Genomic DNA, 15,795 nt, shown 5'->3' with positions numbered 1-15,795 from the left:
CTGCCTGATAAAGGGGGTTGTGAAAATAGAATGAGGTCATATGATGTAAAACACCTGGGACAGTAGCTAGAGCAAAGCAGGTTGCTAAATTCGTGTTTGCTCTCGTTTACGAGCACCTGCTCCGTGCCGGGACCAAAAGAGGTACTTTCTGTCCAGTGAAACCCGTAAAGCCCACTCAGGAGGCACTGAGGGTGTTGACGTCTGTGTTCACAGGGCCCTCTCGGCTGCCCGGAGCCCCCACGGGCAGCGCTCTTCACACGCATGTTCTCCTTGAATCCTGAGGACACACGCCTGCAGGGTAGGTGCTACAGCTTTATTTGGTGGCCATCATACCTTGTACGACACCTTGGGGGCAGATGTTTTCAGGATTCGGAATTTTGTTTGGCATTTATAACAGTAATACGGTGCATCTATTACAGAACACGCAGCAGAGTCAGGGATCGAATCCTACAAGCAAACGGCAGGAATTCTGCAACCGAATATGCAGACATTCCCCCCTCACCCCCGCCTGGTTGGATAAGTAGCTATAAATAGCATCACATCAGTTCAGGTCTGGTTTTACGGCCAAATGAGTCCGTATCAAACTGAAGAAAAAGTCCCTTCCAAAGCTTTTGGGATTCCAGAATTGTGGATGGGTGCATATGAATTATTTTCTGCATTTTATATGTGAGGAAACTGAAGCTTAAAGAGATTGACCTTCCAAACCCTCCCACAGCCAGCAAGTTACTTAAAACAATTATTCATCTGAACATTATAATAAGAAAAAGACAAAGTTGGTAAAAGTTAAAATATTTATTAGTATGAATCAGTGTGTGTTAAACCAAAGATACAATTGGACGATGTGGAGGGCAATGCTTTACTACAGAATATAAGGTGGAAAGGTCCTAATGTCTGCAGCAGCGTCTTCTATACATGAGAACTGGGTCCAGCCCAGACAGAAGCCCTTTACAAAAACACGAGAAAGGGAGCAGTTTACACAACTGAGCGGTGACAATGGATCACTGGGTCTGGTTTCATGGTTAAACCAGAACCTAATAGGTCTGAATGAGGCTTGGAGTCCTTTTACTTATGAGCCCACTCTTTCTTCAAGTTGCAATGAGCATGGCAGAGCAGGGAGAAGCAGGGCCCCTGAGGGGAGCCAGTTTCAGCCATCGCAGGCCATGTTCCTTGATCTCAGGGGGCATACTTTGGTCACCCGAGTCTCCCTCGGTCCTCGGTGGGTTCCAGCCCTTTGCTTGGCTAAATGTTGGCTTTAGGTCTTCAGCCGTCTGTGGTTTGCAAGGGAAGTCATCTTTAGCGCCCCGATGTACCACTTTCCACTATGAAAATGGCAGGTCAATTATGTGCGTAGGTAGAATGTCTGCATGACCCCACTGCCATTTTAGAGATTCCCACCGGGAAATAATCCCTCTGAGAGCCCGTGCCTGCGTTACATGACACAGAGTCACGAGCCAGACTCAGCCAGTGAAATGGATCACATGTCGGCGTAACAAATATGAAATCATATTTACACATATACACAAGTGTACCGCACAGGAGAGGAAGGAAAACAGAGGAAAAGAGCACATTTGGGGAAACTGGGCAAAGGATGCTGCTTGACATTTTGGAGCAACAGTCATTTCCAGGCCTTTACATGATATTGCGTGGTTATAGTTCAAAGATTAGAACAGCCAGAAAGTACTCTCAAGGCAAAATAGAGGAAGATCCGAAAGCCTCCTTGCGGACAAGGCTCGAGCACCTATCTTCAGGGAAGACGCCGTGGTCCTGTGAACGTGTGTGCCCAAGTGCCATCTACTCTTTCTACCAGTTGCTCCAAGGACTGACTATAGACACATTGTCCCCTGATGGCGTGAATAGTTAAGGCCATACAGGAAGGCAAAAGAGTGGTTCCCACCCTCGTGGGCTTCTGGGTGGGTACCCACCTCGTGGGTGGGTAGCCTGCTGGTTAAGACTGGCTGTTTTATGCAAGATGCGAGCACCGAAGACTTGCTGGGCTGCGTACCTCCTTAGCTAGGCAACCTTGTCTAGAGACAAGCCCAGGTCCTCGGGGACAGCTGGATGATGAAAGATTCCAAAATAAGCCTACATTACACCTGGAATTAGGTCATTTGAATTTGCAACCCACATTTTTTTTAAGAGGCAAGATAATCGCTTGGCCTGCAAGCAGAATCACAGTAGCCCATGATAGTGACAAGATGAAGAAAACCCTAAAAATCCCTGCAAAGGCCCTGCCAAGACGTCCACGTGCCAACTGCTAACAGTATTTGAGGAACCCGTCTGAGAGAGCTACGAGGCACTCTTGAACCAAAAGTAAGTGTTTCCAGCGTTCGTGTCCTAAGATTGTCAAGTTACTCTTGCAAGCTGGATGAAGCGGTAAGAACATCAAACTGACAACACGTTCTCGAGTTTAAAAACTGTAAATCTGAGATTTCGACCTGCTTTCTTGACTGCAGTCCATGTGAAGAAGTGTGAACTTGGCCCTGGCCTCTCAAGGACTCTCGCTTTTTTGGTGGCAGACTCAGCGTCCCCGCCCATCCAGGGCTCAGGGGCAGAGCCTGGCAGGACTCAAGCACGGCTACTGAAAGGTCGAGGGTTTTACTCAGCTTATGATCTCTTCCCTGATTTTTACACTGTAGGTTTCCAATTAATGTTTGTTGAGCCTCGAAGGTACCAGCTGGCCCTGATGCCATACTGCGTGATCAACCACATCTCACCCCCAAAAAGGGCACCAATCTGCATATCCTCCCAGAATCACCTCCCAACATGAGCCCTCGGAGGAAACCAACTGCCTCTTGATCCCAGGTTTCTATGAAAGTTAGAATGGAAACAGGATTTGAATTTTCAATGGGGACCGCTTTTCCTCCTTTCCATGCCTTCTTCCCTTTTCCTTCCATTGGATTCAGACATCTTTAACTAATTGAGCGGACAGAACACCTGAAAAGGGAGGGTTCACTGAAGTTTGTTCTCAGCCAACTAGCATTCCAGGGTTGGCCCTCTGGTTAGCCTTAATACCCACACCCTCAAAGCTTGGCATCTTCTTAAAGACTTTCTCTGATTTTGCAGTTTTGGGGTGTCTAGAATCTTAATGTGCTGGTACTTCCTCTGGCTGGCTTTCCTGTACCCTATTATTCATTGATATTATTCGAAGTTTGCCCTACAATTTAGATTCAAACATCCTCCAGGTAATTTGTTCCCCGGATATGACACTATGACAAACTCTCTTAGTAAAATAATACTCTGTGTGAAACTTCCCTAAGAGAGTGGGAATTTATTACTGTGGAGGTGATGCAAACCAGGTGGTCTCTGGAATAATATTTATACCCTGCGTTTGTCACAGTTTACACAGTAGTGACTCCAATGACTTCCAAACCAGGCCTCCAAATCCCAGAATGACATGATATATTGTAGTCAGATTTGGTTGGTTGGTTTATATGACCAAAACTTAGAAAAATGTTCATCAAGTAAACGTCACAGATGTAGATAAAACTTCCTAATACATCTTTCTCCACTTTCATAACAGCGCAAGTCTATAGCAGATGGTCCAATTACACTCCACTGAAAGGGAAATTCCAAGAACCTTTCAGTGGAGGTTGGTTGAGTAATTAAGGCAATGGCACTGAAGAAGTTCCTGAAATTCGGTTAGAAACATAGGAAATCAGAGTGGAACACCAGTTTAGAATCGCACACACATAAGCCAGTAAGACTTTTGTACAAATTTAAGAATATTTTGAGGCTTTTAACCAAAAACTCAACTATAATTAATACCTAAATCCATTCCCTCCGAGTGAATTCCACGCACCAAAGGCCCTTTCCTGGCAGTGTGGTGGGTTTTCCCAGAGTTTTGTAGAATCCTTTTCCAGGGATGTTCCCTGCCCCGTTCCCTGCGGGTCTCACCTCCCTCTGAGCCAGGGGCCAGGCCACCGAGGGTGGGAGGCCCCCGCAGCAGCGCAGCAGCGCACGGGGAGGGGAGCTCCGGCCTCTTCAAGCACAGGGGACCCCAGCCCCAGGTCAGCAGCACCGCCGGCCGGCCTGCGAAGTTGGCTTCAGTTTGATTGTTCCGTTGTTTCCGTTTTCATGGGGGTCCAACGGTGGGATCTGGCGACCTGGAAGGAATGGAGGCCAAGGTTGAATTCCTGTTCCCAGCCAACCCCACCCCGCTTCCACTTCTCCAGTCATGTGCGGGTCGCACACGAGGCAGAGGGGCTGTGGTACTAGTTCGTTCCCCCTCTCCCTCCGCTGTATGAAGTCAAGCTCAAGCATAGAAAGTTAAGGAGAAGGAAAAGCAGCTTTCTGATCATAAGTATTTCCCCGGAGGTGGAAGCCCTGCTCCAGAGCCGGCATCCCTCTTCTCTGCACAAACAGCGGCCACTGGTTCCTCCCAGCCTTCCCCCCGCATCCACCATCGGAATGAGCCCCTTCTCAGCTCCTAGGGAGGCCTCATCTTTGTGCTTCTAAAAACAGACCTGGCTTGGGAATTGTGACGGTCCCAGTGACATCACGTATTAACACTGAGCTCCCGTCCCTCATCCTGCCAACGCACTTAGAGCATTAACTGGAAAGCCTTTGGAGACATTCTTCACAGGAAACAGTATCTTAAGTGTCATTCACAAGTAATCTTGTTTTAATTTAGAGAATTAGCTGAGAGTCTCTGCTAACAAATCCAAAGTAAAAATTAAACAGGTAGTGGAGGGGGATAGGGTGTCGTAGTTAAAGAGTATATGTTTTGTTTTTTGTGGGTTTTTTTTTTTTTTGGAGAGGATAAAGAAATCCTAAAGCTGTGCTGAGGGGTGCACATAAAAAACACTGAATTGTACATTTTGGTGAAATGTATAGTATGTGAGTTTTGTCTCAATAAAGCTGTCTTCTAAAAAGGGAATGGAATATGGAAATAACAAACATTTGTGCAGAACCTCACAGTTAAAAGATTTTCACAGGCACATCTTCACTGGGTCCTGTGAAGCTGTGAAATGACTGTTATGATCACCATTTTCCTATTAACTGGAGAACTCAGGCTACACCTGAAGGTCAATACCAAGGGGCACAGGTGGCTCTGATTATAACCTACATCTTGACTTTCTGATGGATCCCAAAGCCTGTGTCCCTCCCACTCTACCACGATAGCTCTTGATGCTACTTTTCTAACCCCCATGGAAAAGGCATGAAACACGAGCTCTAAAACAGGGATTTAAAAAAATCAGCTAATTAGGGCATCAGTTACTAGGTAACCAGTAATTAGAGATGGAAGGGAAATTAGTTCCAAGACAGAGCCCTTCCACGCAAGTGGATGCCCTAAGGACCATAAAGAGAGTCAAAACGCCCTGGAAGAGGTGCATTTTCACAAGGGTGGAAATCGTCAATTTCACAGGTACTAATGCGTTGTGTAGATTGGGTGGTATGGCCACTCATCGAAGCTCGAGCATAAAGATTAAGGCCATTGGCAATTACCCAAAATTCAGAATTCGTGGTAGAGCTCTTATCCGCTTACGGGGCAGACATGAAGGCTGGAGGGATTTCTGCAGCTACTGCTTCTGCCCATTTGTGTCCTCCACAAAGCTGTACAAAGCTTCCGCAGGCCATTCTCCAAACAGTTCTGTCCTAATCCAGAAGCAAGTATGTACTTCCCTGTCCTGGACACGCTGTGTCTGTTTTATTAGTCATAAGAAAAGGGAAGGAAACAAAATGCCTCTCCTACTTTGTCAATCTTAAGTGATAAATAGAGGGGAAAGTTCCCAGTGACTACCAGTACTCTGATATATTTAGGTCAGATCTTCCCGCTCAAGTGTTCCATACCCCTCCAGAGAAAGTGATGTGTTGTGGAGGGATGGTAGTGTCAAGTTATAGCACTACTGGTGTTATTTATTTCTTTATTTGAAGTATAGTTGATTTATAATCTTGTGTTAACTTCTGCTGTACAGCAAAGTGATGCAGTCATACATACATATATATACATTCTTTTCCATATTCTTTCCCATTATGGTTTATCACTGGATATTGAATATAGGTCCCTGTGCTATACAGTAGGAACTTGTTGTTATCCACCCTATATATTATAATAGTTTGCCTCTGCTCATCCCAAACTCCCAGTCCTTCCCCCTCCCTCCCCCCAACCCCTTGGCAACCACAAGTCTGTTCTCTCCATCTGTGAGTCTGTTTCGTAGATAAGTTCATTTGTGTCATATTTTAGATTCCACATACAATTACTTAAGTTGTTTAAATTAACATTTCGGGTGCCTCCTGTGAGTGTTAGCAGCTGTAATAGGGGCTTTTGCATCTGCAATATTTTGGGACAAAATTATAACTCTGACCGGCGCATGCCGCTGCCCTAGTTAACTAGTCAAGTACTGTTTACTGATTAGTTTTGACTACATCAAGATCAGTATCCTACCCTCCCATCAACCTCATGGTATTCTTAAGTTGTTAACTCTAAAGTTAGCAAAATAGCATTAAGCGGTATGCCCTCCTCTATGTGACCGATTCTACACACCAAGTGTCATAAAATTTCCTAAGTTTTTTCCTAGGAAAAGTACCTCAAATATAGAAAAAGCTCATCCAGAAGACTGAAGTCACAAAAGTGGAGTGAAGAGCTAGAAAGGGCAATGCCGGAGCAGCCCATCCCATCCCATCAGCACCTCCTTTGTCCCCATTCCTCCTCCTCTTCCCTGGCCCTCACTTCTCTCCTCAGCAGACGGTCAGGGGGACAAGGTCTGGGAGCAAGATTAGGTAACACTCGAGGCAGCCCCCCAAGGAGACGCCCCTCTAATTTGTTTTAAACTGTGAGCAACGTTTCTGAATCAGTGTCGAACCCGGCTTCTGAGAGGAGCCGGGTTCTGTTTATCTTCAGAATATCCCAAATCTCACGGAATAGAACAAAATATTTCTACGAGATGGAATGACTGCCGTTTGTTTACATATTTGGGTTCCATGTAAAATTTTGAGAAAAGGGCTGTTCTACTAAAAAAAAAAAAAAAAAAAAAATTAAAAACTGCTGATCCACAGCTCGGTGCTTTGTGACCGCCCGGAGGGGTGGGATAGGGAGGGTGGGAGGGAGGGAGACGCAAGAGGGAAGAGATATGGGAACATATGTATATGTATAACTGATTCACTTTGTTATGAAGCAGAAACTAACACACCATTGTAAAGCAATTATACTCCAATAAAGATGTAAAAAAAAAAAAAAAAAAACGTTGATCCAAAACACCTTTGAGGGTTTCTCTGGTGGCGCAGTGGTTGAGAGTCCGCCTGCCGATGCAGGGGACACGGGTTCGTGCCCCGGGCCGGGAAGATCCCACATGCCGCGGAGCGGCTAGGCCCGTGAGCCATAGCCGCTGAGCCTGCGCGTCCGGAGCCTGTGCTCCGCAACGGGAGAGGCCACAACAGTGAGAGGCCGGCATACCGCAAACAAAACAAAACAAAACAAAAACAAAACACCTTTGAGGCCATCTGCACTGGAATGTGAATTAAAGGCTTAGATTGGTGTCCTGTGACACATCAAGGCATTTTTATGGGTATCATGACATTTGTTTCTAGGTTTTGTTCCTGAGAATTGGGCTGCCCAAACCTTTTAGTCATGTCCAATTTTGTCATCATCGTGTAGATATGGTCATCATGGTCAATTGGAAAATGTTCTTTACAAATGTAGCAATTTCTCATTGAAAACTGCCCTCCTGGGGGAACATAATAGATTTCATGGTTCCCCAATGAAGAGGGAAGGCGCTAACTAGCCGTGTGGCTCCAAGTACATCATTATAGTAACTGCTTCCCTTTAAGGAATAAAGAGCTGGTATTACAGCCTTAAAATTCCCTTTTAATACCAATAAAAAGATATTTTCACACTTGTTCTGTGAATAAAGTTTCTTCAGTAACTCCTTAAAAAAAATAAAAAGAATCACTGCAGTTTCCTTAGACTTTGTGTTTCTCATCTGGTGGAAAGAGTTTTGAGATCTGAGTGAGACTGTTCCGGGTGAGTGAATTCAGACATGCTATCTGCTCTCTCCAAGACGGCCTTTCCTCACCTACAAAAAGAACACGGGAAGTAGCCTGACAACCACCACGCATCACAGACGCTGTGGCTAATGTGCCAGGAGCCCAGGACGATGGGCGGGCCCCCAGCACCCCAGGCTCTGGATGCAGCTACGTATCAACCCCGGCCTCCCCCTCCGCGCAGTGGATGCTTAGTGTTCAGTTACTAGGATGGGGCCCATCCTGCTCTTCTCCTAAACACTCAGTCGGGGAGGGGCCCGCACGTGCCAGCTTCAAACAGTAAGAAGAAAGGAAGTGCTTCCATTTCCAGGCAGAGAAAGGAAAGCCGGGCCCTAACGACGACGCAAGCACCTTGAAAAGTGCAGGAAGCCACCAGCGCTGTGAAAACACACCAAGAGCTCGGATCTTGTGGTCGGAGCTATTTGGAACTTACTCAAAGCTTAAAGGCACTTACACAATAGCATAGTTCCGGAAAATGCCATAGCGTTTGGTACCAAGGTGATCACCTTGGAACACTGTTGAATCAGTATTAATTACATGGGCACAGAATTGGACAAAAATATCCACGCAAACGTCTGAAAGAAACATCACTGCATGTTTCTGCTCTTATAAAATGTCCTCTGAGTACACAACCTCCAAACAGCTCGTTCTGGAGTATAAATCCTACGGCAGGGTGTTTATTTTAATAAGGTTTGGATTGTGTAAGATTCTGCTTGGGAAAAGTTAAAAGACTTTTTTTTTTTTTTTGGAGTTCCGTTTTCCTGAAAGTTGATAGCCCAGAGAAAAAGCAGGCTTTAATAAATGATTCCTCAAGAATTCAGTATGTGAGAAAACAAACTCCAAGCCTATCAGCTGTATCACGGCTCTGGACTGGGGCTGTAACGCTTTCACACACAGCAGGCTCAGCTGCAGCTGTCTTCTCGCCCTGTGTGGCGACCGGTCGCTTTCTGCACAGGCCTGGAGTCCTCCCTGACAAGTCGCTGTTTGCATTCTTCTCTCTTATCCCAGTCCCAGGATTTCTGAGGCTCAGCTTTGTTTGGTCGGTGTTAGAGGTGCTGGTACTTGCCCTGTCACTTCCATTTCTTGATCCTGATTTTCTGAATCACCCAGAGACCAAGTTTACTAGGACTCGGCAGTCTTTGCCCTTGATCGTGACCTCCACGCCTCTCCATTTAGAGGGGGGTCTCTATGGCCCACTGCGGTGCTCACAATCACGGGACCCTGCCCTAGAAATACAGAGTGGGGCAGGCGACACATGCATGACACTCGAGGTCATCCTCTGAACTGTCCTTTTGCTGTGGAAAGAAGACAATATTGGGATTATGAGATGACCTGGAACATTAGAGTCTAGACCTCGGAAGGTGCTAACATTCTGTGCAGGACCAGCATGGCTTAGGATTCAGGAAGTGGATTCAGCCGGAGGCTGGCAGAAAATCCAGGTCAGGGATAATGACAGCCTTAATTTGGGTGCAGTGGAGAGAAGTAGAAAACAGGGCTGGAAGGAGAACCGTAGGAAGACACCTGGCAGACGTGACAATTGATTGGATGTGGGAGGGTGAAGAGACGGGGGAGGAAAACTGAAGTTCAAGTCTAGGAGCCTCGGGAACGGTGACGCCCCAGCAGAGGAGGAAGGGAGGGGGCAGATCACCACTGGCCGGTAGTCCAAAATGCCAAACGTCTTCAGCACGAAGGGGCTTAAGTTACTCTAAGATCATTAGGCTTCCTTACCTTTCAAAGGCATCGTTTCCTTCTATTTATTTTTTTAATTAATAGACTATATTTTGGGGAAGGGAGGTAGCTTTAGGTTTACAGAAGAAGTTGAGCATAAAGTTCAGAGAGTTCCCATACACTCCTCCTCCTAACTCCCGATTTCCTCTGTTTTAACGTCTTGCAGGAGTGTGGAACATTTATTACAACTGACGAGCCATTACTGATCATTAAGTGAAGTCCATGGTTTCCACGAGGGCTCACTCTTAGCGCTGTACATTCTATGGGTTTTGAGAAATGTATAATGACATGTAGCCGCCATCACAGTATCACACAGAATAGTTTCACTGCCAGCCCCTGGCAGCCACGGATCGTTTTACTGTCCCCATAGTTGTGCCTCTTCCAGAGTGTCATATAGTTGGAATCATATAGTATGTATGTAGCCTTTTCAGACTGGCTTCTTTCACTTAGTAAATATGCATTTAACATTCTCCCGTGTCTTTTCATGGCCTGATAGCTCATTTCCTCTTATCGCTGGAAAATATTCCATTGTGTGGATATATCCCTTTTAATTTTTTAGTTTAACATTTAAAAATTATAAGACGCAAAAAAAAAAAAAAAAAACAAACACAAGCCACAAAGAACAAATCTAATAAACTAGACTTCATCAAAATGAAAAACTTCTGCTCTTCCAAAGACGTCAAGCAAGTGAAAACGCAAGCCACAGCCTGGGAGAAAATATTTGAAAGACAATTATCTGATAAAGAGCATGTATCCAAACTATATAAATAATCTTTAGAACCCAATAATAAGAAAACAACTCAATACAAAACGGGCAAAAGTTGAACAGACACTTCCCCAAAGAAGACACAAGGATTGCGAATAAGCACACGAAAAGGCACTCAACGTAATCTGTCGTTAGGAAGATGGACGTCAAAACCACAAGGAGAGAACACTATATTCCCATTCGAATGACTGAAATTTTATCAACTGATCATTCCACGTGCTGGCAAGGAGCTGGAGCTACTGGAGCTCTCCTGTATTGGTGGTGGGAATGTAAAATGTTCAAACTGCTTTGGAACACAGTCTGGGGGACCCTTAGAGTGTGAACCATTAGCTGTGAGATAAGCCAGTTGCGCCACTTCTAGGTATTTCCCCACACAGACTTGTACACGAAAGCTCATCACAGCCTTGCCTGTAATTAATTGCCAAAACCTGAAAACAGCCCAAATGTTTAGGTGAATGGACTAACAAATTTTTACTCACGTTACGGAATACCACTCGGTACTAAAATGGAACTCAGCAAAATCCATTGTGTGTTCAACTCGGATCAGGACAACTGACCTAACTGCTCGCATAAAGAAATTGCAAGGAGGGAACCTACTGCTAAGGAGGGGCTTAAAAGACACACCAGCTAATTTTATCAATTTTATCCACTGTGTGTGTAGCTTATTTGCCTCCTGATCCACACAAACTATAAAATGCAAACAAAGAAACCAGTTATGATCATTATGAACCATTGAAAATCTGAACACTGGATGTTTGATGATATGAATATGATTATAGCATTATGAGTATTAATGTGAGCATGTCGTTGTTTTAGGTAAAAAAAAGTTACATGCTGAGAATATTTACAGATGAAATGATGTCTGGAATTCCCTTCGAAATAATACAGGCAGGGGGTCGGGGGGAGTGGGGGGTAGGGATGAAACCAGCTTGGTTATGAGTACAGTCTGCCCTCTATGTCTGCAGGTTCTGTATCCGCTGATTCAACTCACCGCAGACTGAAAATATTCGAGGGAAAAAAAAATTCCAGAAAGTTCCAGAAAGTAAAAGTTGAATTTGCCACATTGGCAACTGTTTGAATAGCATTTACATTGTATTTACAACTATTTGCGTAGCACTGACATTGTCTTAGGTATTATTTGTAATCTAGAGATTATTGAAAGTATATGGCAGGATGTGCTTGGCTATATACAAATACTACACCCTTTTATATAAGGGACTTGAGGATCCTCGCTGGGGTCCTAAGCAATCCTCCAAGGACACCAGGTGATGACCGTACGTGACGGTTCATTATGTTATTCAGTTTACTGGTGTATATGTTTAAATTTTCCTGTAATAAAGTCTTTTGTTAAGTTCCCTGCAATCTCACCGCCATGAAACAACCACTGTTGACGTTTTAATGTGTGTGTATCTTCCCAATATTTGCCCAGAAGAATATATTTACTATTATATATTATATGGTTCGTATTTTATAAAATCAGGATATTATACAAACTGCCCTATAACTTTGGTTTCACACTCAACATTTTCTCTTTTTATGTCACTAAAGACAGATTTACAAACTCATTTTTAACCACTAGTTTATACTGGTGTCCCATGATTTTTAAAAAATTATTTCCCAAGTGTTGGACAGTTAAGTCATTTCCTGTTTTTCACCATCATGAATACTGTTACCATAAGCTGCCATCTGCAATGAGAAGTGATACAGACTCGCAGTTGAGAGCCTGGGTTCTGGAGCCCGGCTGCCTGGCTGCTAATCTTGACCCTCTGTGACCTAGAGCAGATCACAAACCTCTCCACACCTCAGCTTCCTCAGATGTAAAATAGGGATGATAACAGTGCCTATTTCACAAGACAAACGGTGCATTAATGAGCTAATATATATGTAAGCAATTGCAACAATGGCACAGAATGACAATTTGTTCTATGTGAAACATCATTACTACATTTTGCACACCTGGCCAATTTCTTCTTTAGAATCACTGGGATAAAAGATATGCACGTTTAGGGCTTTTGAGACCCAACTTACCCACATTCTGAAACTACATTCTTTTGCAGAGGTCTCCTATCATTGCATTTGGTAAATTAACTTTCGAGGGGTTAAGAAAGTGGACAGGCTTTGTCTTTGTCCTTTCCTTGTCCCACAAAGGCTAAACTTACCTTCATTTGACAGTTTGCTGTACTATTATAAAATGTGCATATGTTTTGTTTTGTTTTAAACTTTCTTTAACCTGCTCCAAACCAAAAGTGTCCACCTAGAGAATTTCAAAATCCAGTGGACTTAAAATAGCTAACACTCTGTGCAACAAATGATTGCAGACAAGACACGATTACTGCCCATAAGCCTTAACTTCCTGTCTTTCACGTTAACACCCTATTCTAATTTTTCCAAACTCATACGCTTGTACCTCTAATTACATTCACTTTAAAAAAAAACCCAAATATTTCTCACCTTGTTCTCAAACTAACAACAAACAAAAGCCTAGTTTCATCTCCAGATGTGATGTTCAGGACAAACCCTGTGTTCTCTAGTCAGTATTCAAGTTAGCTGAGCAGAAGCACAGCTGTCCAGCCTAGGTCCTGCCCCAATCCAGACATGTTTCTGTTGAGCCTGCAGCCCCAAGTCTTTTCACCCTCAGGGAGAGATTCTTTTTAAAGGGTAGGGGATTTGAGTTGAAATCCACAAAGCAAACCTTGTGTTCCCCATGCTCCAGAATCCAGCCTGCCAGGCTCTTAGCAAATCCAGCCTCAGAGGACTTGCTCCTGTGCTCACTTTCCTCCTTCCAGGGAAGGGAGCCTGGGGTGCATCTCAGGACCATGCTGTTCCTTGTTCCCCATTCGGACCACTACCCAGTGTTCCTGGTTCTACTCCCAAAAGACTTCTGAAATTCACATCCACGTTTTTCCTCCTCATCCAGGCCTCTCTCCTAGAGGACCACAACAGCATCCTCCTCCTCCAGACACATTCTCCAGGGTGGATCTCCCCACTACAAGGCCTGCAAGCATCTGGCTCAGTCTCTAACACCCCTTTCCCCTCCCACCCCCCCCATGTGGTTCCTGAGCTCCCACCCTGCAGCCCACCCACCTCCTTTCTCTTCCTTAAAGGCTCCACCACTTCCTGCCTCAGGAACTCACACACCGTGTCCACTTGGCCTGACTGCTCTTCGTGAGCTCTCTGCCCTCTTCTCATTTTTCGGGTCTAGCCTAAAACCATCTCCCTGGGGAGACCTTCCCCAGCCAATCTAAAGTCCCCACCTGTAACTGTCCCCACGGTCCTTGTACTTTTGCTTCTCAGCCTTGACTACGATGTGTAATTACACACCCACTTGACTGTACCCACAGCCTGTCTCCCCACTCGACCGTCAGTCTGTTTTGTTCCCCAGGCTGTCCCTGGTGTCCAGCATGGCCTGGTGCTAGCCAACTTAAGTACCCATAGAAAAGTGACACATTTCACTTGATCTAGTGAATCCACTGAAATATTATCTCCTGGAACAGCATGAGATGAACTGGAAGGTCCAGATTCAAAAACCTCAATTGGGCACTCTCTTATTTCCTAGCCTCATCTTTATGGGGAATGTGCCAGAATGAGATCAGCTCCCAGAGGACTTACAGCTCACCAGAAGAAGAGACGCATACCTGGAACCCTTGGAGAATCACTCAGAGAAAGCATATGTCCAAGTGTCAGAGTGATGGAGCAGAGACCATAGTAACCTCAAGTCAAAGGGGAGAGCCATGCATGAGACTTCACAAAGGCAGGAGATTCCAGGGAATTAACATCTGTGGGGAGGAAGGGAGGGGCATCTCATGCAGGGTGGGGCGGGAGAGAGCGAATGTACGAAGGAGGGAGCAAAGATGAAGCCTTTACTGCTGTTAGGGCTCCTCACCTGCCTCTCAAGGTGACTGAGACGGGCAGAGTAGTTTCATAGGGAAGACTATACAGGTTTGGGACAACAATCGAGTATTCGCTGTGTTTCCACACACCAATTTAAAAACTCAATGGACAATAATTTTCTTGGCTAAGAATCCTTCCTATGTTTTAACTCAAAGAGGAAAACGTTAGTGTTCAAACTAAAGATCTAAAAACCCAGGGAAAAAAAAAAGAACAACCCCATGGGACTTTCCTGGCAGTCCAGTGGTTAAGACTCTGCATTTGCAGTGCAGGGGGTGTGGGCCTGATCCCTGGTTGGGGAACTAAGATCCCACACGCCACGTGGTGCGGCTGAAAAAAAAGAACAACTCTGAATGGAGATGCACGAAGAACATTAGCCACACACTGTTGGGTAAAGCGGGTCAAAAGTGAGTGGTGGAAAAGGGCACCAGGAGGATGCCAACCAGAGAACGGAGTGTGCACAGACCACCCCAAAGGCAGCACAAACACTTCACAGGGCAGCTTCAGTCTGAAAACAGTATTTTGCTAACAATTTCCAGTTATGAAATATATTAACTTATGTTCCCAAAACACAGTTGTCTCATTTCTGGTTTACGGGCCTTCTGGGAATGTAAAAGGGAAACGCTGGTCTCTTGCTCTGAATCAATTTTGCTTAAGCACACCTCTTTAACGGCTTTTCTTCTCACTCCTCCTGCATGGTTTTCTGTGACTGCTCTCTCCCGGGCATGTTGTCTCTGCAACCCTGTTCTGGGGGGCACAGGTGTCAGCAATATCTTGACCTATTTTGAGTTCAGGGAGGAGCATATGTAATACAAGTTGGAACAGGGGGCAGGAAAATAAACGAGGTGTCTGCTGTAATGTATCTAGGTGCGCTCAGTACTGTGTTTTAAGTTAACCTGTAAGTGGGTGACAACATCCCACTCTGGAGACACGCACCTGAAGGAATAGAGGCCAGGGAGGCACCAGGGTCCACATTATAAATATGGACGGACATCTCGCCACTGTCTGGGTATCCACAGGCTTCTTTGCTAAGGTAACTCTAACCAAAGTCTAATGAAACAGAAACAAACAACTGTTTATTTGATGTGGAAGATGAGGAGATACAAGAATTCAATGGCTTCTCTACGAATTAATGATTTGAAGCCATGATTACCCAGTGCTATAAGCAAAACGTTTTTGTTTTTTTAATTAAATGAAGCAGCCCACCAGGCTCTCAGGAATTCCTTATGCAAAGTCTCCATCACTTTGATCCATAAAGACCTCATATGCATGAAGGGATTTATACTGGCCGAACAGAGCAAAGGAATTAGCTTTTGAGTTGAGAGACTAATGCTTGGGCTCAGGCTTGTTTTCTTCCTTGAAGGCCTTATGTCATTTTATATCGAAAGCATGACTTTGCAGAAACCTCGGAAGGTCCCCTAGCTCGTGCAGAA

General features: G+C 44.9%; 1 protein-coding gene across 1 annotated transcript in view; it reads right to left on the bottom strand.

Annotated features, from left to right (window-relative positions):
• Window positions 1-777: 777 nt before the first annotated feature.
• RAB31 (RAB31, member RAS oncogene family) overlaps window positions 778-15,795 on the bottom strand; it is a 112,416-nt gene continuing 97,398 nt past the window's right edge. Inside the window, exon 7 of the mRNA XM_030836606.3 lies at window positions 778-4,103. Coding sequence (XP_030692466.1) covers window positions 4,009-4,103 — 95 coding nt within the window. The 3' untranslated portion in view covers window positions 778-4,008. The remainder of the gene's footprint in view (window positions 4,104-15,795) is intronic.

The sequence above is a fragment of the Globicephala melas genome, chromosome 13, assembly GCF_963455315.2.
Source record: "Globicephala melas chromosome 13, mGloMel1.2, whole genome shotgun sequence".
NCBI lineage: Eukaryota > Metazoa > Chordata > Mammalia > Artiodactyla > Delphinidae > Globicephala > Globicephala melas.
This window is presented reverse-complemented; position numbering and strand designations above follow the sequence as displayed.